General features: G+C 47.9%; 2 protein-coding genes across 4 annotated transcripts; both read left to right on the forward strand.

The window, feature by feature from the left end:
- The first annotated feature begins 412 nt into the window (after positions 1 to 412).
- FASTKD5 (FAST kinase domains 5) lies at positions 413 to 10,162 on the forward strand. The gene is made up of 2 exons (XM_028744168.2): positions 413 to 692; positions 7,626 to 10,162. The coding sequence occupies exons 1-2, from the start codon at positions 443 to 445 to the stop codon at positions 10,157 to 10,159; spliced, it is 2,784 nt and encodes a 927-aa protein (XP_028600001.2). The 5' UTR covers positions 413 to 442; the 3' UTR covers positions 10,160 to 10,162.
- UBOX5 (U-box domain containing 5) lies at positions 556 to 26,478 on the forward strand. 3 transcript variants are annotated; one of them, XM_077933732.1, is made up of 6 exons: positions 614 to 692; positions 14,010 to 14,103; positions 17,259 to 17,359; positions 18,940 to 20,119; positions 22,977 to 23,138; positions 25,939 to 26,478. In XM_077933732.1, exons 3-6 carry the CDS (start codon positions 17,306 to 17,308, stop codon positions 26,145 to 26,147), a joined length of 1,605 nt encoding a protein of 534 aa, XP_077789858.1. In that variant the 5' UTR covers positions 614 to 692; positions 14,010 to 14,103; positions 17,259 to 17,305; the 3' UTR covers positions 26,148 to 26,478. The 3 variants fall into 3 exon arrangements, with proteins under 3 accessions (XP_028600002.2, XP_028600003.2, XP_077789858.1); XM_028744169.2 differs by lacking the exon at positions 14,010 to 14,103 and having other exon boundaries at positions 556 to 692; XM_028744170.2 differs by lacking the exons at positions 14,010 to 14,103; positions 22,977 to 23,138 and having other exon boundaries at positions 556 to 692.
- The last annotated feature ends 409 nt before the right edge of the window (positions 26,479 to 26,887 follow it).

Raw genomic sequence — 26,887 nt, forward strand, 5'->3', positions numbered from 1 at the left:
CGGGGGGTCACGAAGAGTCGGACACAACTAAATGACTAAACAACAACAGGAAATAAATAAATCCCCCCTCCCCCCGCGACGACCAAAGGCCTCCATAGACCTCAGTGAGACTCCCTCCCCAGGAAGCGGCCTCAGTCACCATTCGGCTTTGGCCTATACAGGAAGGGAGGGAGTCACGCAACCCAAAAAAGTAACGGGAAGCCGCGCCGCTGGGGAAGAGGCAGTCTGAACCGGCCCCATGGCGCTTCGGGCCTGTCTCGGAAGCGCCTCTTGACGACGCCGACCGCGCTCTCCCCTAGCAACAGCCGGGGCGACGGCGCCCTCTTGCGCCTGCGCAGTTTTTTTTTACACGCCCCTTTCCTCGACTTGGAGCATGCGCACACCGGAGAGGCACCCGGGCGCGTGCGCAGAGCCGAACTTTCCTCTCGGCGCGCCTGCGCGGATGCTGACTTTTCCCCCCCTCCCTCCACTGCCTCACCTCCAGTACTTAACGTCAAACTCGCGAAGGCAGTTGAGCCCACCCGCTTGCCGTAGGGCCTCTCCCGGAAGTGCGCGGCCGAAGCGGGAGGCACCGGAAGCGTTCCTGAGGAGAGAGGTCGCGCAGGGCGGGGAAAGAGGCGGCTTGCCTGACGGGGGCCAGACCCGGCGGCAGCGGAGGAAGGAGGACGAGGACGGAGGCAGCGCCGTTCCCGGTGAGCGAAGGGCAGGCCGAGGAGGAGGCGCTGTCGGTGTCCTGAGGAGGGGGGGGCGGCCGTCTCGAAAATAAATACACTCCCCGCCATACAAAGCGGGGGGAGGGTGACGCGCTGGAGGGGGCAGGGGCGATGCTTGGAGCCCCTGCGCGGCACGTCACAGTCGCCTCTCCTCAGCCCCCGCCCACGGCTCTACGTTATAGGACCCCGGGGAACACGTCATCATCTGGGAGTGACGTAATCTGGCCGGTGCTCTTCCCCCCACTTACCACGCCCCCCGTGTTTGCGTCATAGACCCCAGGTGCCTCCCCACCCCCTTTATGCCATCTCTCTGCTGGCACCTCCAGACTTTCATTGATGCCAATTGACCCTTCAGGGAGGGGCCAAAGGCTGATTTTTCTTAAAATAATAATTCAGGGTAAATTGGTAGCAAATTCGTGTCTGTGGAAACACCTGCAGGGAGGCCCAGGGGCTATGAATGGCTCCTAGCCATGGTGGCTATGCCCTGCCCTCTGCAGTCAGAAGCTGTGATGCTTCTGAATAGCGGCTGCCAGAGGCCACAGGAGAGGAGAGTGTTTCTCTCCTGCTCGGGTCCCACTTGCAGGTTTCCCAGAAGAGGAACCTGGTTGGCCACCGTGAGGACAGGATGCTGGGCTCAATGGGCCATTGGCCTGATCCTGCGGGGCTTTTCTTACGTTCTCAGTGGAGTGAGTCGCATGCAGGTTGCACAGCAGGCACTTTCCTTAATGCTACCGTTATGGATTAGCGTGTGAATCCGCCCATCATCTAGCGGCCCAGGATTGTCTGCTCAGCAGCCGTCTCTTAGGTCTCAGGCAGAGAAGGGTCAACCAAGGAGGCCTTGATATTCTGCCATGTGTATTCTGCCCTTTTCGGGGGTGACATTTGCAGAGCAGCACTGCAATGGCAACTATCACATGTACAGACACCAGGCACCTGCAGATTTCTTGTGCATGGTGTAATATGATTATAAAGGATGCCTAACATTCCCTGTGGGGCCTATGCATATGTTTTTTCTCCGCTATAATAATAAATTAGTAGTAATGACATTTCCAGTGGTCTTCTGTAAATGAGGCACTATACATAAAATATACAGGCTGAACTTTTATAAGCTAAATAAGACAAGGCACACAAGGTGAAGTGAATTATTTTGGGTATATATCATCTGTTAATACATCACAGTTAAGGACAAACACTGAATGCATACACCATGCATACAAAAGATGGTAAATTCCTCTTTCTTGGAAATCATATAATTGTAGAGTTGGAAGGGATCCCAAGGATGATCCTGTCCTATACCTATACTGCTGGAATCTCAACTAAATCATACATGACAGATGGCGATCCAACCTCTGCTTAAAAAGCTTTAAGGAAGGAGAGTCCGCCACCTCTACTGGGAGTCTGTTCCACTGTCGAGCAGCTCTTACTGTCAGAAAGTTCTTTCTGATGTTGAGCTGGAATCTCCATTTTGTAACTTGAAGCCATTGATTGGTACGGGTACTACCCTCCTGAGTGGGAGGAAACAAGTTTGCTCCATCTTCTATGTGTTAACCTTTTGCATATTTAAAGATGGCTGTCATATCTCTTCTCAGTCTCCATTTTTACAGGCTAAACATACCCAGCTCTCTCAACTGTTCCTCATAAGGATTGGTTTCCAGATCCTTGATAATATTGGTTGCCCTTCTCTACACACATTCCAGCTTATCAATATCCTCCTTAAATTATGATGCCCAGAACTGGACACAGTTTTGTGTCATCTGCAAATTTGATGAACATCCCCCGGATGTAGTTTTGGGTTACAGACGCTTCAGGTTACAGTAGTTTTGGGTTACAGACGCTTCAGGTTACAGACGCTTCAGGTTACAGACTCCGCTAACCCAGAAATAGTGCTTCAGGTAAATAACTTTGCTTCAGGATGAGAACAGAAATCGGGCTCCGGCGGCGCAGCAGCAGCACGAGGCCCCATTAGCTAAAGTGGTGCTTCAGGTTAAGAACAGTTTCAGGTTAAGTATGGACCTCCGGAACGAATTAAGTACTTAACCTGAGGTACCACTGTAGTTTGTAAAGATGTTGAACAGTGAACCTCTGACAAAACCCTGTGTCACCCCACTTGTCACTTTTTCCCAGGATGGTGAGGAACTGTTAGTGAGCACTCAGTTGGTCAACCAGCTTTAAATCCACCTAACAGTTAACTTGTCTTCCAGCAGATATTGGAGTAGTTAAAATCTCCCGTGTCTCCTTTTTGAATATTTTGTAATCTCTAGGAGCGCATCACCCAGGTCTGTCATGGAAGTCTATAGCTGACACCTTCAGTAAGGTCACTGTTGTTTCCCTCTCCTACAGTTTTTACCCATATACTCTTAATCTGTCTTTCATGCTCCAGGTCATGCATCTCTTCACAAGTGTAAACATCCTTTACCTATAATGCTGCCACTTCTCCCTTCCTGTTTGATGTATTCCTTTTGGACAGATTTTGCCATTTCAGTCATGAGTCTCATCCCACCAGGTTTTAGTAAAGCCTACATGGTCATATTTGCCATCCTGTTTTAAAAGCTCCAATTCATCTTACTTGTTTTCTATACTCTGTGCACTCATGTAGATACAACTGAAACCATGAGTCATTCCTCTGCACAGTGGTCCTTCTATAGAAACTACATGGGGCCGTCTAACACAGAATACGGGCAGGTGTCTTTTAACCTATTTCCACTGCAGGCTGCAGTCTTTTCTGCATCTTTTGCAGTATGATTCAACTTGCCTAGATGTGCATGAGCCACTCTAAAAAGGCACCAGAAGCCCCATTTTCTCTGTACTCTCTTAACAAATATGACCTCCCTACTCTCAGTTCACTTATTTCCTCCCCACCAGCCCAGCAACTTCTTGTAGCAATGCAGGAAAAAGAAGCCAATCAATTAGTCCTGCCTACGTATTACAGGCATACTGTTCTGACATGTTTTGCTTTTGCCCACTGCATGATGGGCTAGAAATATGAGCGGTTTTCCAAAATAATAAAATAAAATGTAAGCTCTGGGCCTTTCTTTTTTCTGGTTCTGTGGTGGCTCCACTTTCTCAACACCAGGTGGCAGCAACAGACTCTTTTCTTCTCGTCTATTCTCAATTTCTACTGACAGAACAGCATATTGTGTGGTTCTGCTAGTTTTTGAAACAGAATTTATTTTATTTGCTTTACAGAAAATCTGTATGTATTCCTTTCCTCAGAAAAAAAGCTACTTTGAGAGCTTAATTTTGATGAGGAAATGGGCTGGAGAGCAATGGTTTAAGGAACCTCTCTTCTCCTCATCAGCCTTCAGATTGCCATCTCAGGCTATCTATATTTTGTAAAACAAGAGTGTAAAGAGAATGTCAGGCCAATGCAAAAATACGGTGTTCTACTTCGCAGTTCATCAGGGTTTTGTTTGCTTGGGGAGGAGCTTAACACAGTGGTAGATCATAGGGTTTTCATGGTTGCTGTGATCTCAATTAAAAAGGATCAGGTAGTAAGTCAGGCTTCCTCAAGCTCGGCCCTCCAGATGTTTTTGGCCTACAACTCCCATGATCCCTAGCTAGCAGGACCAGTGGTCAGGGATGAAGGGAATTGTAGTCTCAAAACATCTGAAGGGCTGAGGTTGAGGAAGCCTGTAGTAAGTGTTGAGAACCATCTTCTGTATCCCACCCTGGGGAACTGCTGGTCGTTTAAGATGGGCAGTACTGGGCTAGGTGTACCAGTAGTCTCTCTCCTGATATGCCAGCTAAATAAGCTGCCTCTGTCTTCATGTGGATCATTTGGTTCCTAGCCTAATTTGTCCTGAGGTGGGTGGGCAGCTGTAATAGCTCCACCAAGGGTTCTTGAATTCAGTTGTGACCAACCCTGCTACTACTTAACTTAGACCACAAGCTTAACACTAGTCAACAATGTGATGCAGCAGCTAATGCTATTCTAGGCTGCATCAACAGATGTTTAGTGTCCAGATCAATGGAAGTAATAGTACCTCTCTACTCTTCCTTGGCCAGACCTGGAGTACTGTCTCCAGAAGAGACTGAGAGGAGATATGATAGCCATCTTCAAATATGTAAGGGTTGACACATGGAAGATGGACCAAACTTGTTTTCTCCTGCACTGGAAGGTAGGACCTGTACCAATGGCTTCAAGTTACAAGAAAGGAGATTCCAACTCAACATCAGGAAGAAATTTCTGACAGTAAGACCTGTTCGACCGTGGGGAGGAAGGTGGTGACCTCTCCTTCCTTGGAGGTCTTTAAGCAGAGGTTGGATTGCCATCTGTCATGTATGCTTTAGTTGACATTCCTGAAAGGCCAGGGGTTGGACTCAATGACCCTCGGGATCCCTTCCAACTGTACAATTATATGATTCTATAGCTATTATTTCCCCACTCTGACACATCGCTCACATCTTGAGGAAGCAAAGCAAATTCAGCAGATTAACTAAACCATTCATCTTCATTGGATAACCTCGTTGGGTTTTAGTATTATATCAGAGTGGGGAGGGGGGGGGAAATATCTCTCTACTCCACATTTCTTCCATGTTCCCTCTTTTCACATTTCTTCTACACCAGGGGTGCCCAAACTTTTTTCAAAGAGGGCCAGATTTGATGAAGTGAACATGTGTGAGGGCCAACCAAAGTTGTTGACCTTTTTTAAGGATTGGACTTGTTTGAGCTTTTTTTAGGATAGAAGTTGTAGAGCTTTTTTTGGGATTTTACCCCAGGAGATAGACTGCCATAGGGGCCAGATTAAACCGACTGGCGGGCTGGATTACACCCCTGAAATGGACTTTCCACATGCCTGTTCTACACTAAATAGTCTCAAATGTTTGTAATATTTCCTCATAGGAGAGTTGCGCCAGGCCAGTGAAAATTTTGGTTACTGTTTTTCCCAGGCCTCCACTATGCTCTTTGAGATGTGGTAAACAGTATTCCAAGTATGGTCACACCATAAATTTAGCTATAGTACTACATCTAGACTTTGGCGTCTGTTAAGTTATTTCACCATGCTTTTGCTTCTAAGTAACCCTCTGTGTAAGCAGATTAGACACAGAAGAGAGTTAATGGCTGTTTTGTTGGGTGGGGGTGGGGGACTTTTTCACTGATTTGACTTTGAAAAAACTGCCTTCTGGGAAGTGGTGGCAGTTCCTGGAGAGCTAACTGAAAACCTTTTTAACACCAAATCCATTTTTTGGGCTCAGTTTCCTTGCCATCGGTTACACTGCATCGACTCTGTGGTTTAGCATTTGAAATCAACGTTGCAGTAGTAGTTTTAAGTTGTGCTTAATGCTAAGCAAAATCCTTTGGACTTAACTCAGACATCATGTTTCCACCTCCCTATTCTTCCTCTTTCTACATGTGGATTTCCTGGCTTGCTAGAATCATAGTTTGAACCAGATTATGTCTGAACCAAACCAGTGACATCTCACGCTGTCATTGTGTAGCAGACATACAAATGTGCTGAAAGCCTCTGGTCTTTGCTGCTTCCAGAGCAATACAAATTCATTTGAAATACAGTCATACCTCCGCAAACATCCACCCTCTTGATCATCCATTTTGGCGGACGTTCATGGCAATCCCAGAAGTACCGGAACGGGTTACTTCCGGGTTTGCTGCTTTGCACGTGCGCTGAAGCGCAAAACCGCTCCACGCGCACAGCGACGCTCTGTCAAGCGTCTCTTTCGTCGAGCGTCCAGGGCTCCAGAATGGATCCTGGACGCTCAACGAGGTACCACTGTACATTCAAAATGGAACTGCCATTTTGTTTGAAAGCTGGATGTTGCTGAATGTAAGTGGTTCTTCAGGCATAAATCCAAAGCCATCTTCTCTTGCCAAAGCCATATGGACTGTTACTGAATCAGCAGGCCCATTGTGCGTGGGGCATTCAGGTAGCCCTCAGCCATGGTAGAACGTTCAAGAACTTCCTTCTTCCATTTTTTTGCATCTTGTGTTGAGCATCTGTGCCTAAAGAACAGCCAGATAAGGCTTCACAGCTTCTAGATACCTGAGTGATCCTGTTTAAAAAAAAAAGGTATTTTAAACTATCATTTATTTCTCATTTTCTGGGGCCAGCATGTCTCCAGTACCTTTGTCTTCCAAAGATCTGAAACATTTCAAAAGAATAAAAACAATAGTCCTGCAAGGGAGTGAGAATGCTTTTGATAGTGCTTTTTCTAAAGACTTCCGCTTGAAAACAATTAACCAGGGCATTTGATTAGTCAGTCAGAAGTCTGAACATCACAGCCCTGCTTCTTGCACTTTTTAAGACTTTGGATTGGATCCATTTCCACTTCAGCCAGCAACAGTTTCAGCCGCTGATAGTGGATGTGGGAGGTTTGATCACACTAGTCATTCAAGCTTGCAAAGGCAGGATAAAGGCAGCACAAAGAGTTGTTACAATGGACCCCAACTGGTGTGTCCTAAATCTTTGTTTAAATGCTATTTGTGAATTTCTTCTGTAAAATGTTTGAGAACCACTGTAGGCCGCATACTGCTAAAGGGGGGTTGCTGCTTCTTTCACACTAAAGATTTGCACAAACCTTAAATATTTGAAGTTAACGTAGGATATTATCTGCATAGACATGCACTAATGTATGGATACAATTCACAGCGTATTCTAGTCCTGATAGAGATTCCTGTAGTAACCGAGCACCTAATCTCTTAAGATAAGGGACCTGTCCTTCACTTTGCAGAATACCTTGGTTGCGTGAGAGGATGGAGCAGGATTATTGGCTGCTGAGTATAGTCAACTTTCTGGTGGGTATCCATGTGCTGAGATTGTTTGAAGTGCTGGGTAAATGCTGCCTTTCAGGGCATGTCTTACTATAGTGTTAAACGGTTAAGTCTTTTTAAAAAAGAAAAAGAGAAGCCATCATGACGGATGCAAGCCACTCATTCTTCATCTGCCCTTTTTTCAGTACCTGGGACCATTTCTGACCTGGTAATTGTGACCATGGCTACGAGGATAATATGCCGAAGATTTGCAGGGCAGCCTTGCAGGGCAGCTGCGTTTTCTACTACAAGCAAGGCTGGGGGCAAGACAGTATTCTTCCGAAAGGCAGAAGAAGGCGGCCAGCCCACCAAAGAGGTGGGAGAGGGCTCTAAACCCGCCACCATGCTCAGACTGTGGAAGCCTGCAGAATACCGGGTATCTTTTAATCCATCCGCCTACCCAGGAAGCAAAGCCATATCTCGTGAGGAAGCCTCGAGAAGTTTGGAGGAGGGGCCGCTAGAAAGTGACTGTCCCAGGATTAGTGCCAAACCGTTACAGAATGCCTGCAATGTTACCTGCTCGCGGAAGCTTTCGAGCACGCAGAACACACTGCTGGATTTAGAAGGCAATCACACTCGGCCCATCCGACCTTCTTTGGAGCAGCCAACTAAACTGGACCCCGTGAAAGACAACGGGGAAGCAGCTGACGTGGAGGCTTATGACCCTAAGGAAGATATCAGGCTGTTCCAGAAGCAAAGGCCCGAATACAGATCTCTGTGCTACAACCGAGACGAGTTCCCTCAGCCCATTTCTGTGGAAGAACGTGACCGGATCTTGCAAAAAATCGCTGTGTTGAAAAGTAGCCTGAAACCAAGAGCAATTGCAGAGTATTTCTTCAAGCTGAGCTGCTTGCCAGTGGAACAACAAGTAAGCATGAAGTCCAATCCAAGGTTTTCTGTGCTGTGCCGCTATGGAATTGAGAAGGTTCAGCTCTTCGGTATTTCCGAGCTCATGATGGTTTTAGAAGCATTTGTCTGCATAGCCATCCCACCCTCCCACTCTATGTTGAATGTGTACGAAGCGGAGTGCTGCCGCCGGGTCTGGGACATGACGCTAGACCAGCAGCTGATGGTGGCTGACCTGTGGCGGTGCTTAGGCCGCAGCGTCCCCCAGTACTTGGAGAGCATGTTGAGCTGTGTCAACGTGCGTTGGAAAGAACTCTCTTTGCCCCACCTGGTCCAGCTGGTCTACATCATAGGCGAAGGCCGTAAAGCCCCTGAAGAGTTAATGAAGAAATTAGACTTCTTGGTGTTAAAACATCTGGACTCTCTCAATCTAGAGGAAGTGGGTGCCATTTGCTTAGGGTTCTTCAAGTCACACAACAGTCTTTCAGAACATACCATGCGGAAAATTGGAGATAAAGTCTCTGCCCGTATGTCAGACATGAGCTCTTTTGCCTTGGTGAATGTCCTCAAGATGTACCGCTACACTCATGTTATTCATCTTGACTTTATGAATCAGCTTGGGAATGTTGTTCCTCCCATGATACCAACTATAGGCATTCAAGGTGTCATGCACATCACCCTTGCCTGTTCAGCTTTGCATTATCTGGATGAAAGGATGATGAACGCTGTTGCTGCCTCTTTGCCTTCCAGAGTTTCTTATTGCCGGAGCAAAGATATTGCCAAATTCTTGTGGTCATTTGGATGCTTGAACTACGAGCCCCCCAATGCAGAGGAGCTTTATGCCAGCCTCGAGGAAGAGATGCGTGCAAAGATGCATGAGATCCAGAAATTCCCGGAGCATTTCCTCACCTTTTTGTTAGCTCTGGCATTTGCAGAGCGGTTCCCGAACGACTTGATAGACTATGCTTTGGGTCCTGAGTTTGCAGAATTAATCAGCAAGAGTAAATTTGACCTTAGCAAGGACTTGTTCACTCTGGATGGCACGGTGGAGATTGAATGCCCCAGTTACACAGGCCATCGCCTTGAGCCGCGGCTTAGGCAAGAGGTAGCAGAGATGCTGTGGAACGTTGCCAAGAAGGATATTTTAACGAAGCCGGAATCTACTGAAGCTCTGTCTCTACTGGGGGAGATGTTGGGTGGGCCCCAGTATGTCAAAAGTCACATGCTCTTGCCTCATACCAGATCTGTTGATTTGGAGATTCGTTTTGACTCTGACCGAAAGCCGTTGCCGTTTAACTCTCAGGCAGTTGTAAAATTGGAGCTGAATGAAAGTGGAGTTTCCCTTACAGATGACTTGATGAGCCAGCTTTTAAACAGTAGGCCTAGTAGCCAATCCCCCATGAATAATACTGAAAGCAAGATAGAAACGTCTACCCCAAGCAGAGCAGCAGCATTGCCACAGGATCCACCCCCGCCCACTTGGGATCATTTTACGTTTTCGGACGGAGTTCCACTGACGGGCGCCATCTTGAATGCTTTAACCAAACCCAAGGCCTCTTCGTGCGAAGCTCCAGCCCCTCGGTCGAATGAGCTGCAAGGGCAGGATGTGAAACTAGCCGTCCAGGTGTCTGGCAAGAACCACTACTGCTACAGCACCAAACGCCTTCTGGGGTTCCACACTTTGAAAAGGAGGCAACTCCGTCAAATGGGATACGTAGTGGTAGAACTGCCCTTCTGGGAGTGGCTGCCTTTGCTCAGACGTAGCCGGTCGGAAAAGCTGAGCTATTTGCACCACAAAGTGTTTGGCGCTTTAGATGACATAGGTAGTCAGTGACCCGTCTGCAGGTTTTCAGAACCAAAATTCTGAAAGGTTTCCTCCCACACTGATGCTCTTGGTCTCGGGCAATGTTGCTAGGTAGTTTAGCACTGCCATATAATGTACCTTGAAGGGGACGCGGGTGGCGCTGTGGGTAAAAGCCTCAGCACCTAGGACTTGCCGATCGAAAGGTCGGCGGTTCGAATCCCCGCAGCGGGGTGCGCTCCCGTCGCTCGGTCCCAGCGCCTGCCAACCTAGCAGTTCGAAAGCACCTCCGGGTGCAAGTAGATAAATAGGGACCGCTTACTGGTGGGAAGGTAAACGGCGTTTCCGTCTGCTGCGCTGGCTCACCAGATGCAGCTTGTCACGCTGGCCACGTGACCCGGAAGTGTCTTCGGACAGCACTGGCTCCCGGCCTATAGAGTGAGATGAGCGCACAACCCTAGAGTCTGTCAAGACTGGCCCATACGGGCAGGGGTACCTTTACCTTTACCTATAATGTACCTTTTCGAAGCTGCTCAGTTGCCAGCATCTCTTTGCAGGGTCTGTGCTTCATTATTCTTAGGAATGGCAACATGCCGCTGAAATGGTCCCTAGCTTGCTAATGTCTCTCGCAGTGATTATCCTGTAAATAAAATGTTTATTCTAATAGAATTTTATATGTGCTCTTTTTCCTCCCTGGAGTGACAGCTAGCTTATTTGAAAGTGAACAGGGAGTGGGGAAAGCTCTTCAAGCGTTAATGGTACCAATGCAGTCCAGTGGTAATGTCTAGATGTAATCCCCAGCTCACTTATCACTCTAAATGAGTCTTTTTCTCCATCTGCAAAATGAGAATTAGCTTTGCTAGGAGAAATGCGAGCGAGAGTGATGCTGTAAAGTGCTTGGCATTTTAAACTGTGTATTTTGTTTTTCACAATCTCTTCTAGAAGAGGCTCTCCTTTGTTGGAAATTTTTGAACTGAGCTTGGGTGGCCATCTGCCAGAGATTATCTAGCTGTGACTAGATGGCACTTGGAGTCCCTTCCAGCTCTACAATTCTATGATTCTAGGAAAGGCATTGTGGGTAATATGGAATGTTCACATATATGTAATAGGTTTCCACCATCCTTTATTACACTTTAATCACCTTCTTGTTTAGAATTCCTGGGTGGAGGTCTTGGGTGGGTTTTTCTGCTGTTCCAAATGACTGACTGGAACACACTTTGAATGGATTAATCCACATTTATTGATCTTGAGTGCACAAAACAGTGATTAATAAGGAATTATCCGTAATCAATTCCTTTAATTAATAAGGAATTGCCCACTTAAGATTCCCAATTGCAGAAATATAGGCAAGTAATGTTAAGAGCCACTTCTATTCATATGCAGTTTTTCTGTGACATGGGATTTATTGCCTTGCCTTTGCTTTACAGGTGGCATATGGTTTTTGAAAGGGGTTTTTCATGATTTTTTTGGTCAACATCCCTATAGCGTTGCATGCTTCCCTCTGTCAAGGCTTGTAGGGTTTAGAAAGTCTCAGATTATTAATTTTTTTGGCAGGGGCACAGGCAGCAGCGTTCTACTTTTAAGCTAAAATTGGGCTGTGACCTATAGCTGTTTCCAAGTTTCATACATATTCTCATCTGGCTCCGTAAGCTGAATGCTTTCATGGCAAAGGGGCATAATTCTCAAATGCAGAAATGTGGTAGTGATGTCTTGTAGCTTCCAGGACAGCGTTGTCAATAGCTACTCCACTCTGGCAAGTATGAATCTCATCCAAACAAGGAAGCTTTTGTAAAATGGAAGCCCCTGACCCTTAAACAGCTTTTGATGTGCCACAAATGGCAATGCAGGTATGTTTGCTCACACAGGCTTTCTTTAAAAAAGAATATTTTTTCGGCTAGTTTGCAAGGCCAATGTGGTCTGTTACAACATAGGCTCGGCTGAAAACGAAATGTTTCTTGCGCTTCGCTTCGCTTTTGTGGCTAAGTTCCTAAGATAAACTGGGTTTTGGGGGAGAGGGGTAGGATGTAGAGCTGGGTGACAAGCAAGGATTCGGTAGAACACCACACAAGGAATTTTTACTCAAAGGAGAAAATGGGCATCAGCAGAGATAAGACGAATTTGGGACAGCAAGGGTCCTTTTGGGGAGCCTCATAATGGAGAGGAAAGGCTTGTTGCACCACCCTGTTCCCCTCAAAGCATCTCATCTGTGGGATGAGATGTGGAATGAATGCCTTTCCATCTCTATACCTGCTTCTGCACTCCCACCTTAGGGACCTTTCCTCAGCCATCATCGCTCCCGCAATAGGACGGTACAAGCAACACCTGCTGCATAGAATCATAGAGTTGGAATAGACCACAAGGGCCATCGAGTCCAACCCCCTGCGAAGCAGGAAACACCATCAGAGCACTCCTGACATATGGTTGTCAAGCCTCTGCTTAAAGACCTCCAAAGAAGGAGACTCCACCACACTCCTTGGCAGCAAATTCCACTGTCGAACAGCTCTTACTGTCAGGAAGTTCTTCCTAATGTTTAGGTGGAATCTTCTTTCTTGTAGTTTGGATCCATTGCTCCGTGTCCGCTTCTCTGGAGCAGCAGAAAACAACCTTTCTCCCTCCTCTGTATGACATCCTTTTATATATTTGAACATGGCTGTCATATCACCCCTTAACCTCCTCTTCTCCAGGCTAAACATGCCCAGCTCCCTTAGCCGTTCCTCATAAGGCATCGTTTCCAGGCCTTTGACCATTTTGGTTGCCCTCCTTTGCATGACCTCAACTTGTTAGATTTCTGGGATACCTTCCTTGGAAAACCTTTAGGAGACGCTCCTTGCTGCAGCACTCGGTGTCAAAGTAGACATCATTCTTAACTGTGTGGCTAGGAACCTGCCTGCTGGCTTCCTGCAGGCATCTGGCTGGCTGCTGTGAGAACAGCTGGACTAGCTGGGTCTTTGGTCAGCTCTTCAATACGCACAGGTTTTATTTCTTTTTAATAATGGTGTGAGTGAAGGAGCATTGTTCACTGGGAGTGCAGTGCCCAGGGAGGCAAGGTCGCTCTAACCATTCCCTTCCCAGATGAGATCCCCACGAAAATTCCACCACTTTGGGGCCAGGGGAGATGCTCCCATTGGCTAAGTGAGGGGTGGGATTTTATGACAGCACAACTAGAATAAAATCTAGTTTTGGCCTTCCATGACAACATGAAGCTGACTGTAGCACCCCTTGCATCCTGCTAGACCAGTGGTTCTCAAAACCTTTTTCTCTGGGCCACATCTTCAGAATAAAATTTTCCTTGCGCCACACCAATTTTTTAGTTGATAATAAATACATTGGAAAACAAAAAAGAAACAACAACTACCAGTGCCTGATTCATAACATAGAACACAACTACTTTATAATATGATCATGGGACATCCAGAAAGTATAAAACAATCCAGCTAAATAAGATTGTGAATCAGTTCCAAAATATAATTATAAATGAGCCTCTTACATACAGGTATGTACATTAAGAAGGTATAAAAACTCAATGAGGGGTGTGAAATTGCTTTTGCCAGGTAATCTCATTCATATTAGGTCTAATTTGAGACTAACACTCATCTTATCAACACAAAGAAGCCTTTTTATTTTCCGATCTTTCTTTACTTGTCATATCCCTGTTCACAACAATATGTCATGGAGAACTGCAGAACAATAGTCCATGCTCTTGAAGAGAGGTGTGGATATGGTTTCTGGCTGTATATCCAAAAAGAGTCCAGTAGCATACTCCTGTGTTTCATTTTCGAGGTACAAACACTTAAAATGCAGGCCATTTCCTCCCCATTCAATGTCAGTCCTGAACAGCTGCAATTTGCAAAGGTGTCTCTAACCCCGTCTAAATTTTCTGCAGATGATGGGAAGTAATGGTCAATCTTTTCTTGCAAGATGTTCCTGTACGAGGACATGTAATTCATTGTCTTTTTACCTGCGGGAACATTTTCAGGGTATGTTGCTGAAGCTTTTTTTTTCTTAATGCAGCTTGTTTTGTCTGTAGCTGCAAGGATATTGTCATTGTGGGCTTGCATACTGGCATTGAGCTCATTCAGCTGGGTAAAGATATTGACCAAGTACGCCAGCCTTGCACACCAGTCCTTTTCATTCAGTTGGTGCTACAAAGGGTTCCCTTCTTGTTCCAAAAACTCTTAATTTGTTCTTCAGTTCCAATACCCAATCTAAAACTTCTGCACGACAGCCAGTGAACCAAACTACACTAAAGTGTTTAAATGTTTCTTTGATTGTCCTTGAATCTTCCCACTGTGCTTGCCATCCTCTCCTGCCTCACCCTTTGAGATCTACTGTACTAGACCTGCTACCTTACTGTCAGCACTCAACCTTTGCTGTCCTGGATTCCCCCTTCCCAAACAGATAAGATTCTGCTTGTTGAAGGGAATCGGAAGATGTTGCCAGTAGGCAGGCTTCGTGCTTGAGGAGGGAACTAACCAAGCCTTCTCAGTGTCAACGTAATCATGGATTAGATATCCGTCTCAAAGACCTTTTCATTTAAATGTATATTGGGAGTTATTGCTGAGCTAAACAAGGGAGGGTGTTGACGAAACCGAAAGGGATAGCAAGCTGAAAGCAGTGCTCAAAATTAGCCAGGCACATTTCGCATCTGGCTATCGGCCACTTGCAACCAAGGGAAGATGCCTGGGCACCAGGAATGGTGCCTGACGTCTCAAACGTCTGCAGGTGCATGCCTGGGGACCTTGGATCTTGACTGTTTCCACACACCAGCAACACGTCCTGTAGAATTCTGGCTGTGATTGGCCCAAGGTCACCCAGTGATCTTCGGGGCTGACTGGGGATTTGAACCCTGGTCTCCCATGTCTTAGTCCAACACTCCAACCATTACGCCACACTGGCTCTTCTGTTTCCCGAGGAGAGGGATGCTGGTCATTAACCCTGGCCGTGACTGCAGGTTCTGCTCTCACATCCAAGGACCATCTTTTCATCCATCCTGCTTGAAATGATATGATAGAAGCAGAGCTGTAGTATAGGGTTACCAGACGTCCGTGGAGTTGCACATCTGTCACTGGACAAATTCTGTCCCCGGAATGTCCCCAGATTTGCAAATCTGTCCCTGGAAAACGTGGCAGCGGCAGCCTCCGCAGCCTGGAGCCAGCCTGTTAGCGCAGTTGGCTCTGTCTGGCTTCAGGAGCTGCTCGCTGCTGTGGCGCCCGCCATTTTTCCTGTGGCACGGCAGCGAGCAGCTCCTGAAGCCAGACAGAGCCGTTGCACAGTTTTTTTAAAAAAAAAAACTCTGCGCATTTATGTTTCACAGGGTGCGAAAGAAGGGATTGGCACCTTTATAGACTATACATGTGTGCTTAGGCCCAGGGGCTTTTGCCTCACCATCCCCACTACTGACTCCCTGTTGCTACTCAGCTTCAAAAAAAAAAAAAAGTGTCCTCGGATTCATTGAAAAAAATCTGGTAACCATATTGTAGTACGGTAGATGCTAGCTACATCAGTTTTTCATGCACTACATCCAGGGTGGGGGAACCTTATTCCAAGAGCCTTATTCCCTTTCTGGGTTTGGGGGCACATACAGTCGTGGCTGGAGCAATGAACGTAAATATTATGGTACAGTTGGCTGGTTTTTATATACACACACAAACACACACCTCTGTCTTTCATCCAGACAAGCAAGAGGCATTAACAGAGTCCAAGGACGCATGCCAACCTGCCCAAACGCTCCAGGATAGTAAGGGGTGTGCAGTGTTCAAAATTAGCAGGGCACCGGGCACATTTTGCACCTTGCTTTCGACCACTTGAGACCAAATGAAGATGCCTGGGTGCCTGGATGGCTCCTGGCAACGTCATCTGGAAGTGGATGCCTGGGGATCACTGGATCTGGACTGTTTTCACACACTAATACCACGTCCTGGAGAATTCTATCTTATATTTTGTCTGCACAATCAGAATGAATTTCTGGGACCAAAATGCTTTTTCCGTGCAGCCTAAGCAGGAGCAGCAGCCATTAAGAAAAAGAGGTCGGAAATAAGCCTATATATGTGTGCGTGGACTGTCCCTGGATCAAATGACTTTTCTTCTCTTTAAGTTCTCAGAGTTCTTAACCTGGCTCAAGGTTGTCTTCTGAACTAGCCAGATGTTTAATCAATCACAGCCAGTCCATCATTTGAAAAATAGGACTTTAGAGCCGTCCAAAATGGCAACTAGACATTCCGTTTCGGTGACTGCAACCTTGGATTGGTGAGTCAATCTTCCAAGGCCTGGAAAGCCCTATTTAGGCCTGGGCATCACTTTGTTAAAACACGACATTGCTGTTCTGTAATGCAATCTTCAAAACACCAAAACAAATGTTATCATCAAAGCAGCAATTTCTGTCACATCACTTGTTCACCACAGTTATTTAGATATTGTTGTTGTTGTTTAGTCGTTTAGTCGTGTCCGACTCTTCGTGACCCCATGGACCAGAGCACGCCAGGCACTCCTGTCTTCCACCGCCTCCCGCAGTTTGGTCAGGCTCATGTTTGTAGCTTCGAGAACACTATCCAACCATCTCGTCCTCTGTCGTCCCCTTCTCCTTGTGCCCTCCATCTTTCCCAACATCAGGGTCTTTTCCAGGGAGTCTTCTCTTCTCATGAGGTGGCCAAAGTACTGGAGCCTCAACTTCACGATCTGTCCTTCCAGTGAGCACTCAGGTCTGATTTAGATATTAGTTATTTAGTTATTAGGGACGCGGCTGGTGCTGTGGGTAAAAGCCTCAGCGCCTAGGGCTTGCCGATCGAAAGGTCGGCGGTTCAAATCCCTGCGGCGGGGTGCGCTCCCATTGCTCAGTCCCAGCGCCTGCCAACCTAGCAGTTCGAAAGCACCCCCGGGTGCAAGTAGATAAATAGGGACCGCTTACTGGCGGGAAGGTAAACGGCGTTTCCGTGTGCGGCTCTGGCTCGCCAGAGCAGCGATGTCACGCTGGCCACGTGACCCGGAAGTGTCTGCAGACAGTGCTGGCCCCCGGCCTCTAGAGTGAGATGGGCGCACAACCCTAGAGTCTGTCAAGACTGGCCCGTACGGGCAGGGGTACCTTTACCTTTACCTATTTAGTTATTAAAAAAAACTTTTGTGTGCTTTATTTTAGAGCCAAGTTGAAGATTGGGGAGCTGGTCTCCACCTTGAGCCACAAAGATGGTGATAAATCTTTGCCTCCCGCAATTCAAGCCAAGAATTCACTGCAACAAGGTATTCCCCGCCCCCCAACAACCCGCCTTGCTCCAGGTTAAGAAAGCAGAGGGTGCAGACTTGGCGCAGCATCTCAGGGTCAAAGGAGTTAACATTCTAGAGATCAAGGAGTGCTTTGACTCAGCGGCTGGTTGCGGAACTAAATTGACACTGCTTATGCATGGAGGCTTCCTGCTGGTGCCCCTGCTGCTCACGCATATCCTTTCTGAGAAAATGTGACTTGATGACACCCGGGGTTGTCAACGTCTGCAGCAGATCATTCTGTGCAGCGTAACCCGCCTAATCAAGCAGCAGGTGGTTGGGGTCTGTAATCCTGTCACTGCACCAGCATCACCCTGCAAACAAAAACTAGATTCTTCCAACTTGCCACTTTCGGCTTGGACTGGTAGGTCCACCTTGGCCCTACAATCGTGATCAGACAGCTGTTCCCCCACCCCTAATAAAATCAGTAGCTCAGCAAAAGCCTGAAGGAGAAATAGACCCAACTATAGCTGGCTCAGATACTGTATTTGTTTCTGGTGGAGCTTAAAAAAAGCATGAATTTGGCTGGACCGCCTCCTGTTGAAAGTCACTGGCCAGGGAAGTGACATCATAATGGAAGATCAGAAACTAGAGTACTAGCAAGACAGGTCAGTGTGGCCTTGCTGCTTTACAGCTTGGTCAGTTGCACTCTCTTGTAGGCAGATGTTTTATTACTGGAGGAAAAACCAAAACTCCCCTGTGGTGGGACCTTCAGGCTTAGAGAGAGTCTTCCTTTGAACACCACCAGAGGTTGAGGGCTACCTGGAGACATTGGCCACTGTGGGGAGAAGGATGAAGGATGCTGGAGCAGAGAGGCCTTTGATCTGATCCAAGAGAGCTCCTTGCTTTTCCTCCTCCAGCTTTTCAAGAGAAGGTTGTACGAGTGTATCTCCTGGGGATATTTAAGCTGGGCTCCCCACCGTGTGAGGAGGGGGACTTGCAGATTTAGAATAAGGTAGCGGGGTGATGAGAGGTTCTTTTGAAACAGATGCCCCCCGCTTTAACGTTTTCTTCTTTCGGTGGGGTGCAAAGTGCGTCTGTGTAACTCGAGCCAATCAGCCACGATAAAAAGCTGGAGAGATTAGGGGCATGTGGTAAAGAAAGTTAAATGTTCCACTCCCAGTTATTTCAGTCGGAGAATTTTAAGCATGTGCTTTAACTCTCCTGTTGAAATCCATGGGAGCTTTCATTGAGGGCGAGTCCTTTTTTGTTGCTGCTACAGGATTCCAGTCTCTTTCTGTGTTGTTACGCCGGCGTGGCATGCAAAGACTGTGGAAAAGATTGTCAGTCCTTTTCTTTGAGAGCCAGTGTGGTGTAGTGGTTAAGAGTGGTAGACTCGTAATCTGGTGAACCGGGTTCACGTCTCCACTCCTCCACATGCAGCTGCTGGGTGACCTTGGGCTAGTCACACTTCTCTGAAGTCTCTCAGCCCCACTCACCTCACAGAGTGTTTCTTGTGGGGGAGGAAGGGAAAGGAGAATGTTGACCGTTTTGAGATTCCTTCGGGTAGTGATAAAGCAGGATATCAAATCCAATCTCTTCTTCTTCTCTACCCGTAGATCTCCGCTGACGGATACGAAGTAGAAAACCTGGTCTCAGAAGACCTTGCCAAACGAAACCGAGGCTTCCGCTGCGAATACTTCATCAAGCCCCCGGTCCACGTGACTCTCTCTTTCCCCTTCAACGTAGAAATCTTCCGGATTAATATAGACGTCTCCTCCGGCGGCTATCAGAACATCACTGGGCTGGATATTTTCACATCTACCTCACCCAGCAAAGCCTCTTGGAGCAGTTCGGACTCTCCCTTCTCAGGTCTGGGTGCTCAGCCCCCGTTGGACAAGGAAGCTTTCACGCTGGTGGGCAAAGCGGTGCTGAAGAATCAAAGCAAAGTGACCTTCAGCCACCGAGGCTTCCGGCCGAGGCTTCCATTCCATCAGCAGATGGACACTCTCTTCTCCTTCCCTGGCTCGGCGTCTCTGGACCTGTGGAACAAAGGCCCGAGCTCCCTGAGCTGCGTCTCTCACTTGAAGATCTGCATCACCCATGTGGCTGGTGGCGGTCTCCCTTGCATCAAGAAAGTGGAGGTTTGGGGCCAGCCGGCCAAATCCTGCCCCCACGAGGTGGTGGACGACGTGCTGCGGGCCGTGCAAGGCTTCGGAGGGCAGGCTGCCGGCCTCCCGTCGCCAATGGAGAGCGACCTGGCGCCCTTTGGCAACCCGGACAGCCAGGAGCAGAAGCTGATGGACGCCATCCCGGACATTCCCGAGGAGTTCCTGGACCCGATCACCCTGGAGGTAATGACTCTCCCCATGCTGCTGCCCTCGGGCAAAGTGATCGATCAGAGCACGCTGGAGAAGTGCAACCGGAGCGAGGCGTCCTGGGGGAGAGTGCCCAGTGACCCCTTCACGGGGGTGGCCTTCAGCCAGCACTCGCAGCCCCTGCCCCACCCCTCTCTCAAGGCGAGGATAGACCACTTCCTGCTCCAGCACAGCATTCCCAGCACTCGCCTCCTGGGGAGGGCTCAGGCCACAAGGACGGTGGTAGCTTCCTCCATAGCCATGTCTTCCCTCAAAAGGAAAATGGACCTCGTAGAGCAGAAGCCGGGCGGCCAACGCAGCAGCACGGAGCCCTTCCGTTTCCCCACGACAAACCTTGTTGCCACGTCTACCTCTGAGTCCCGTGCTAAAAAAATGAAAACCGATTGCGATGCCAACTCTTCCCAGATGGACTGCTCGACAGGTACTCCTCTGTCCTCTTAATATGCAGAAGGAGCCTGTTGGCGAACAACCTGGATTGCTGCCGCTGCTTCATTCAAATCCTCTTTTTTCCTTTTATTTATTTATTTATTTTTTAAAAAGCTTTATTTGACTGTTTGGTTCTATAATGTGACTCTTTGAACGGCGAGTGGATGGGGAGCAGAGGTGTGGGAGTGGAGGGAAATGAATTTCCAATGCAAACTATATTATTGGATACTTTGCATGGGGCAATTTGCATGGATCAATTTTCAGTTTGCATCAGGAAATTTTCTGGCTCCTTAGAGCAGCCTTGGCCAACCTGCTGTTCTCCAGATGTTTTAAGTCCCATCTGCTCCTGCCAGCACCAAGAACATTCAGAGGGGCGTTGTTGTCCCCAGTGTTGTGCAGGCCTGGCTGGCTTCACCTAGGGAGTCAGGCATGCAGTTCTGCTGGTCTCATATTGCTGTGAGGTTCAGCCAGCATCCTTGCCTTTTGAGTTTCAAACATCTCTTGAGGACATTTTCCTGACAGTGGGCCTATGCAGCTGTTTAAACTGATTAACCAGTCACTTTAATGGTTATTTGCATCGTTTGGGATGGCATTTTAAGTTGTTGACGTTGTACACCATTATGATAAGGCAGCACAGAAATGCTTTTATAAATAAACATCTGGAGGGCACCAGGTTTGCAAAGACTGCCCTGGAGAGCGATCCCATTTAGCAGATAACAGTTAAAAACCTTGAAGCTGTCCAGCTTTCCTAATGTTGCATTTGCAGTTGGCATCCATAGATTATTACCAATGAATTAACAAAATGGGAGCATTTTCAGCATTGGAAAATTAAGCACTGCTGCAGCAGCAATAAGCTACGCCTTTGTCGCTGCAGCTGTAAGATGGTTAGAGTGGCATCATGTCCAGGCCATTTTCACAGGGAGCTGTCTTCTGTTTTGGACGCATCCTTCCTCTTGGCTCTGCTGCATTCTTTTGCTGGTTAATTTTATGACCTCCATTACTGTTTGCCTCCTTTTCTGTTTTGTTTGAGCCTTGATATTTCCAGGCCTGCTCATTCTGCACGTCTCCATTGGGCAATAGGGAATTCTGATCTTAAAAGTATCTGAGAACCTCTCTAAAAGAGTCTTTAGACTCCATCGTTTCAAAGATAAGAAGCAAAACTGGGCAGTCTCCACCGAATATTTTAGTATTTTTGTCCCTATAGTGGTCAGGAGGTAAAAATGACGTATTCCACCCCAGGTTTTCTGTTGCCCAGCTTTGGCCATCTCTGTCAGCTTGTGGATTGCCTCCTGCCTTTCTGTTTACCATCCCACCCAGACAACCGTGTTTGTGGTTGATTTGTTTGCATGGTGGGGAGATGACCTTGCATCAAAATAAACGTCATCTCACACTTTGCAGTTCCTTTTCCTGTCACTTTCCTTACTGCAAAAAAGTCCAATTTTGGGGTGGTTTGTTGCCCAAGAGCACTAATTAGGTACAATTGCACACCCTAAATTTGCTGGCGTGTGATTGGATGCCACTTGGAAAGAACGACAGTCTGGAAGTGCCCTCATCTTTCCAAAATAATACAGTTTCAGACAGTCCTTTTTTTCTAGAAAAATAGGTGCCGGTACATCAAGTTGTGGCAGTAAGTGCTGCACTATTTAGTAACAACAAAAAAGGGTGCCAGTACTTTGCACGCTTGAATACCCCCTGGGGAAAATGCATTGGTTTCAGAGATGAGGTTACAAAATGTGTATCCTCCTTTAAAAAAAAGGAAAAGAAAAAAGATTAGCTTCATTTTCAGAATTTGTTTTTTAAAACATGCATAAATAACTTTATTTTGCCACAAAGCTCATTACAACTTCATGGTCTTCAGGCTTCTTCTTCCTGTTTCAAATCAACAAGACTTGGGTTTGTGCCCGTTGCCACCCTCCAACTCAGCTGCAAGGGGGTGTTCGGAAGCTTTCACTTTTCCTTAATGAAAAATTGCTACATTGTCCAGTAAGTTGTGGTCAAACAAGCCAGCATCTTGAACTTCCGTTTGAAGTTGGCTTGTTTCAAGCTAGCCGAAGTTAAGGTCAAGTTAAGGTTGGGTTTGGATGATACAGCAAGCTGCAGTTATTGTTTTTTATTCAGCTTCTGGCCTCAAGGAAGAGGAGGAAGTCCGTCAACCGAAAGCTCACAGCGGCTTGTTAGCTTCGTGATACGCCACAGTCATAGTTTGTTGCCACATTCGAGCAGTGGCAAGTCAGTTACTTTCTGCCAAATCTATTTACTTTCCCCTCTTCCCTCCACTGCTTCTTGATTACAAGTGATTACAAGTGATTGCTCTTTTCTTCATAAGGAGTCCATCCCATTTCCCCCCTTATCGCTAGGCTGTGCACAACCTCCGGACATAGGTCAGGTCGGTGTGCGATTTTCCTTGAGTGGGTATTGACCTGGGCGGCTCAGGTCGATGTGCGATTTTCCTTGAGTGGGTATTGACCTGGGCGGCTCCACCCAGAGTGATCCAGGGCTGTCAAAAAGGGGTGTTGGTCGACCACATGCTTAATTAGGATTTAAAACATTAATTGAACATGTGTTTGGAAGGGTGGAGAGGAGGGGATTCAGATGAGAGTCTCTGCCTTGACTCCTCTGCTGCGCAACTCCTTTTATCGACCCCCTGCGCTAGCAGACAGAGAACACTGGATCCTAGGAAGAAGAGCACTGAAATCCTTCCTTTTTATTTTTTAAACTTGCTTTTTCAATTTTTTATTGCAGCACAGCATGAAAGACTGAATTGCCTGTTGTTTTGCTGCCTGCTCCCTTTGTAAACCCAGAGTGACTATTTCCAGATGATGATGATGTTGATTTTGCAAATCTCTCCGCAGATCTGCTTTCTCACGAACAGAGGCTTTCGGACAGTTTAGATAGCGCCTTGAACTCGGCGCTCAGCTCCATGCCGCTGTTCACAGCTAGCTTGACGAAAGGGCAGCAGCAACCACACGCCGCCGCCGGCTGCCCTGGCCCGTGGAACGCGAGCAGTGGACACGGTAAAGAGGCAGCGCGACACTGCAGGGTTGCTGGCCTGGGGAACGGCGGTTCTTGCCTTCCTCTTTCGGAAAGGGGGTGGTGGGAGGCAAAGTTTGCAAAGCGCTCCTAATGCTTACTGCATGAGGAAGAGCCCTCGGCTGCCCAGCAGCCTAGCAAGACGTAGATTGCACAGGTGGGCAACCTGCAGCCCCAGGTCTAACTTCAAATGCTGCCTGAAAGTGATCTCATACTGTGCTGGGCCCGGGGGTTAACCCAAGCAACGCTTTCCAGGTCCGGTCCCGAATCCAAGGATTCCACTAGGAGTCAGTCCAACAGGGCCAAGGCAGGAAACCAGGCTAGGTCAGGCACAGGGTAACAGGCAAGTTCCAGCAAGCAGCAATGTTGCTCCCGCAACCTGGGGCGGGGTCTAACAGCCTTTTATCTCTGACGGGGTAACAGCCGGTCCTGATCCCCCGGCAACTCACCTCCCTGTCTCACCTGAAGGCGAGCACTCCTCCTGCGAATACTCAGGTCTCTCCTCTCAGACCTGAGTCTCTGCAGCTCGGGAGACATCGGTGGGTTACTAGACCCAGAGGCCGCCTCAGCCTCCCCTGACCCAACCGGTAGTGGAGTAGCTGTAAGCGATGGCCCAGCTGGAGGCAACGAGGTCATCCCCGCATCTGGAGCCAGGGCAGGCTCAGGCCCCTGACTCGGCCCAGCTGGGGCTTTTTGCAGGGGAACCTGTGCAGACTGGGGCTCTTCAGAATCAGGCCCCAGACTCAATTCAGATGCCGCCTGAGGCAAAGGATCCAGTGCGGACTGAGACTCCTCCAGTTCCGAGTCTGAGCCCGAGTCCCAGGCCATCACACATAAGAACGCAAGGAGAGCCTCCTGGATCAGGCCAGTGGCACCCCTAGTCCAGCACCTGGTCTTCAAGGTTGCTTGTGGGAAACCAGCAAGCAGGATTCGAGCACAAGAGCAGCCCTCTTGCCTCCTGTAGTTCCCAGCAGCTGATATTCAGAAGCATGGCTGCCTCCAGCCTTGGAGGCAGGTTATAGCCATCCTGGCTAGTAGCCATCGGTAGCCCTTCATGAATTTGTCTAATCATTTAAAGCCATCTAGGTTGGTGGCCATCACTCTTGTGGGTGTGAGCTTAACCACGCACTGCAGGAAGAACTACTTCCTTTTGCCTGTCCTGAACAGTCCAACCTTCTGCTGCACGGCATGTTCTTGAGTTCTAGTATTATGAGAGAAGGGGCGAAACTTCTCAAGATTGTGGCCGCAGCCACATCTTGTGGCCGTGAATTCCACAGCGTTGTGGTGTTTCTTCTGCCAAGAGAAGCTGCATCGGAGAGCCGTTAGAGGAAGCCCTGGACCTCATCCTTCCAGGATATGTGTGCTCTGCAAGATGAGCGTGCCTTAAAAAACAGCAGATTTGGCTTATTCACTTGTGTAGATTTGCTGAGCACTTGCGGTCAAATGGGCGGGACTTTAAGTAATGTTTATATGTTTAGAAGAAGGTAACCAGAAAACAGTGACCCCGGAGGTGCTCCTTGGTTCGGAGGGCAGGGAAACAATCCATCCTCTGAGTTGTTTTATTATCTAATATGCATGTTGACATTCTCCTTGATAAATACAGGTCCTATGTTCTGAGTGCATGTCTCAGGAGAGTCAGGCTATATTCAGAGATGATAGTTTCCTCCATCCCAGAGGCTGGTGACAATAGCAAAATAGATTGAAAAACAGACTGATGGTGTAGCGTTTAGAGTGTCAGACTAGGAACCTGGGAGAGACCCGGGTTCGAATCCCCACTCTGTGCTGAAGTTTGCTGGGTCGCCTTGGGCCTGCCACTGCCCCTCAGCCTAACCTACCTCACAGGGTTGTTGGTTGGGATGGAGTGAGAAGGGGGGGGGACGACTATGTATGCCATCTTTGAGCTCCCCGGAGTAAAAGGGGGAATATAAATGCAGTAACAATAATTCATAATATTCCATCAGACTTCCCCACCCTTTCCCGACTCACGTTGACCAGAGTTCCAAAGGCTGGGTCTTGCAAAAGGTGCTTAGGCTTCTACTTGGTGGTGTTTGCAGTGAATGTTAGTATTTCATGCAGTACAATGCTGCAGATGGGATTGTTATAAATCACATGCCTGTCAAGAGCGTGAGAAACGGAAGACAGTCTTATTTCTCCCGCTGTACAGTCATACTTCAGGCTACAGCCGCTTCAGGTTGTGTTTTTTCAGGTTACGCATCCGCAGAAACCCGGAAGTACCGGAACGGGTTACTTCCGGGTTTCGGCGGTTGCGCATGCACAAAAGTGCTAAATTGCACTTTGCGCAGAAGCGCCGAATCGCAACCCGTGTGTGCGCAGACGCGCCACTGCGGGTTACGAACGTGCATCCCGCACGGATCACGTTCACAACCCGAGCTTCCACTGTAATGTACTTTCACTTTTACTTGTCCTGTTTGTTCTCTCAGAGCTGGAGAGAACAGACGCCATTATGCCTTTGTCTGTGCATAGTGTGTAAATAAATAGTAGATTAGCTCTACGAATCTTCAAGCTTCTTGCTGTGTAAGCTAGAAGATTAGTGTGCATAATACCAGGTGGTTTATGTTGTTGAGCACACTGGAGATGAGGGGAGAATGCTTTCTCCAGAGCTGCGCATTCTGGAGGATGCTCGAAGTTCCAGGGGCTTGCATGCTCACCCCCAGGGCGTTTTTCCAACAGTGAGGGGGAATTCCCATTATTTGGGTTTGTATCGCTGACCGGGAGACCCCAAGGGCACTAACGTGTGCTTCTTCCTCCTTTGTTTTTTTGCAGAGCACAGTAGGAGTGACTCGGCCCAAGGGTGTTCTTCCTGCTCCCGGACCTTCTCCGTGTACTTCAAAACGGAGCCCGTTTACCAGCTCCCTTGCGGCCACCTGGTGTGCCGCTCTTGCTTGGCCGAGAAGCAGAAGTCCTTATCGATACTGTGCATGAGTTGCAAGAGGCTGGTTGCCACGCACGACATCCTGAGGGTCCACTTCTGACACCGTTCTCACGACGCTTTCTCTGGAATTTGGATGATCCAACAAAAAACAAAACAAAAGTGAGCTGTTTGTGGGGGGGGGCAAGGAGCAGAGGAGACCCGTGGCTGTTCCACACGCTTCCCCCCCATCTCCTTTGAGTCGTGCCAGGATGGGAGACCTTGCAAAAGGAAACTGCAAGGTTCTGAAGAGGACTTGCTGCCTTTGGAGAGAATCTTGATGCAGCTACAGCGTTGCGCATTGTGCCAGAGCTAAAGCGATCAAAGGATAATAAAGCCATATGCTTCTCTAATTTAAAAAGGTCATTTGTATATAAAGTGGTGTGTCCATCTAACTGTGCTCCATTATTTTGCTACTTTCCAGGGGGGTCAGGCCTCTGCGGCTTCTTGTTCCTCATTTCCCCCGTCTTCTGGTCGATAGCACTTTTTTGGTTATAGAAAGGAAAGTAGGTGGTTAAGGAAAGCCTACCTGATGTGGCGCCTGCCACTTAATTTGACATCCGACCTTGGGGGGGGGGGGGGGGCTTGCAGAAACTAGGTTTCCTCTTCCAAAAACCAAGTAACTCTCCATATGAGACCCTTGAACGGTGACGGTGGCCATTTTCATTAGTTGTGCAATCTGTATAAAAAGTCAGCGTGTTTACACACAAACGCAAGCACACACACATCTATTGTCACTCTTGATTTCTGTTGTGCAACTGGAGAGGAGGGGTGGCTATAGCAGCGGGGGGAAATAATAAGCCT

The sequence above is a fragment of the Podarcis muralis genome, chromosome 9 (genome assembly GCF_964188315.1).
Source record: "Podarcis muralis chromosome 9, rPodMur119.hap1.1, whole genome shotgun sequence".
In the NCBI taxonomy this organism is placed as follows: domain Eukaryota; kingdom Metazoa; phylum Chordata; class Lepidosauria; order Squamata; family Lacertidae; genus Podarcis; species Podarcis muralis.

Excerpts from the sequence above, each read along its gene's own strand:
- UBOX5 (XM_028744169.2), top strand. The coding sequence starts at position 17,306 with ATGGTGATAAATCTTTGCCTCCCGCAATTCAAGCCAAGAATTCACTGC. Across the intron at positions 17,360-18,939 it reads CAAGAATTCACTGCAACAAG|ATCTCCGCTGACGGATACGA; the intron begins GTATTCCCCGCC and ends CTCTACCCGTAG. Across the intron at positions 20,120-22,976 it reads CCAGATGGACTGCTCGACAG|ATCTGCTTTCTCACGAACAG; the intron begins GTACTCCTCTGT and ends ATCTCTCCGCAG.
- FASTKD5 (XM_028744168.2), top strand. The coding sequence starts at position 443 with ATGCTGACTTTTCCCCCCCTCCCTCCACTGCCTCACCTCCAGTACTTA. Across the intron at positions 693-7,625 it reads CGGAGGCAGCGCCGTTCCCG|TACCTGGGACCATTTCTGAC; the intron begins GTGAGCGAAGGG and ends CCCTTTTTTCAG.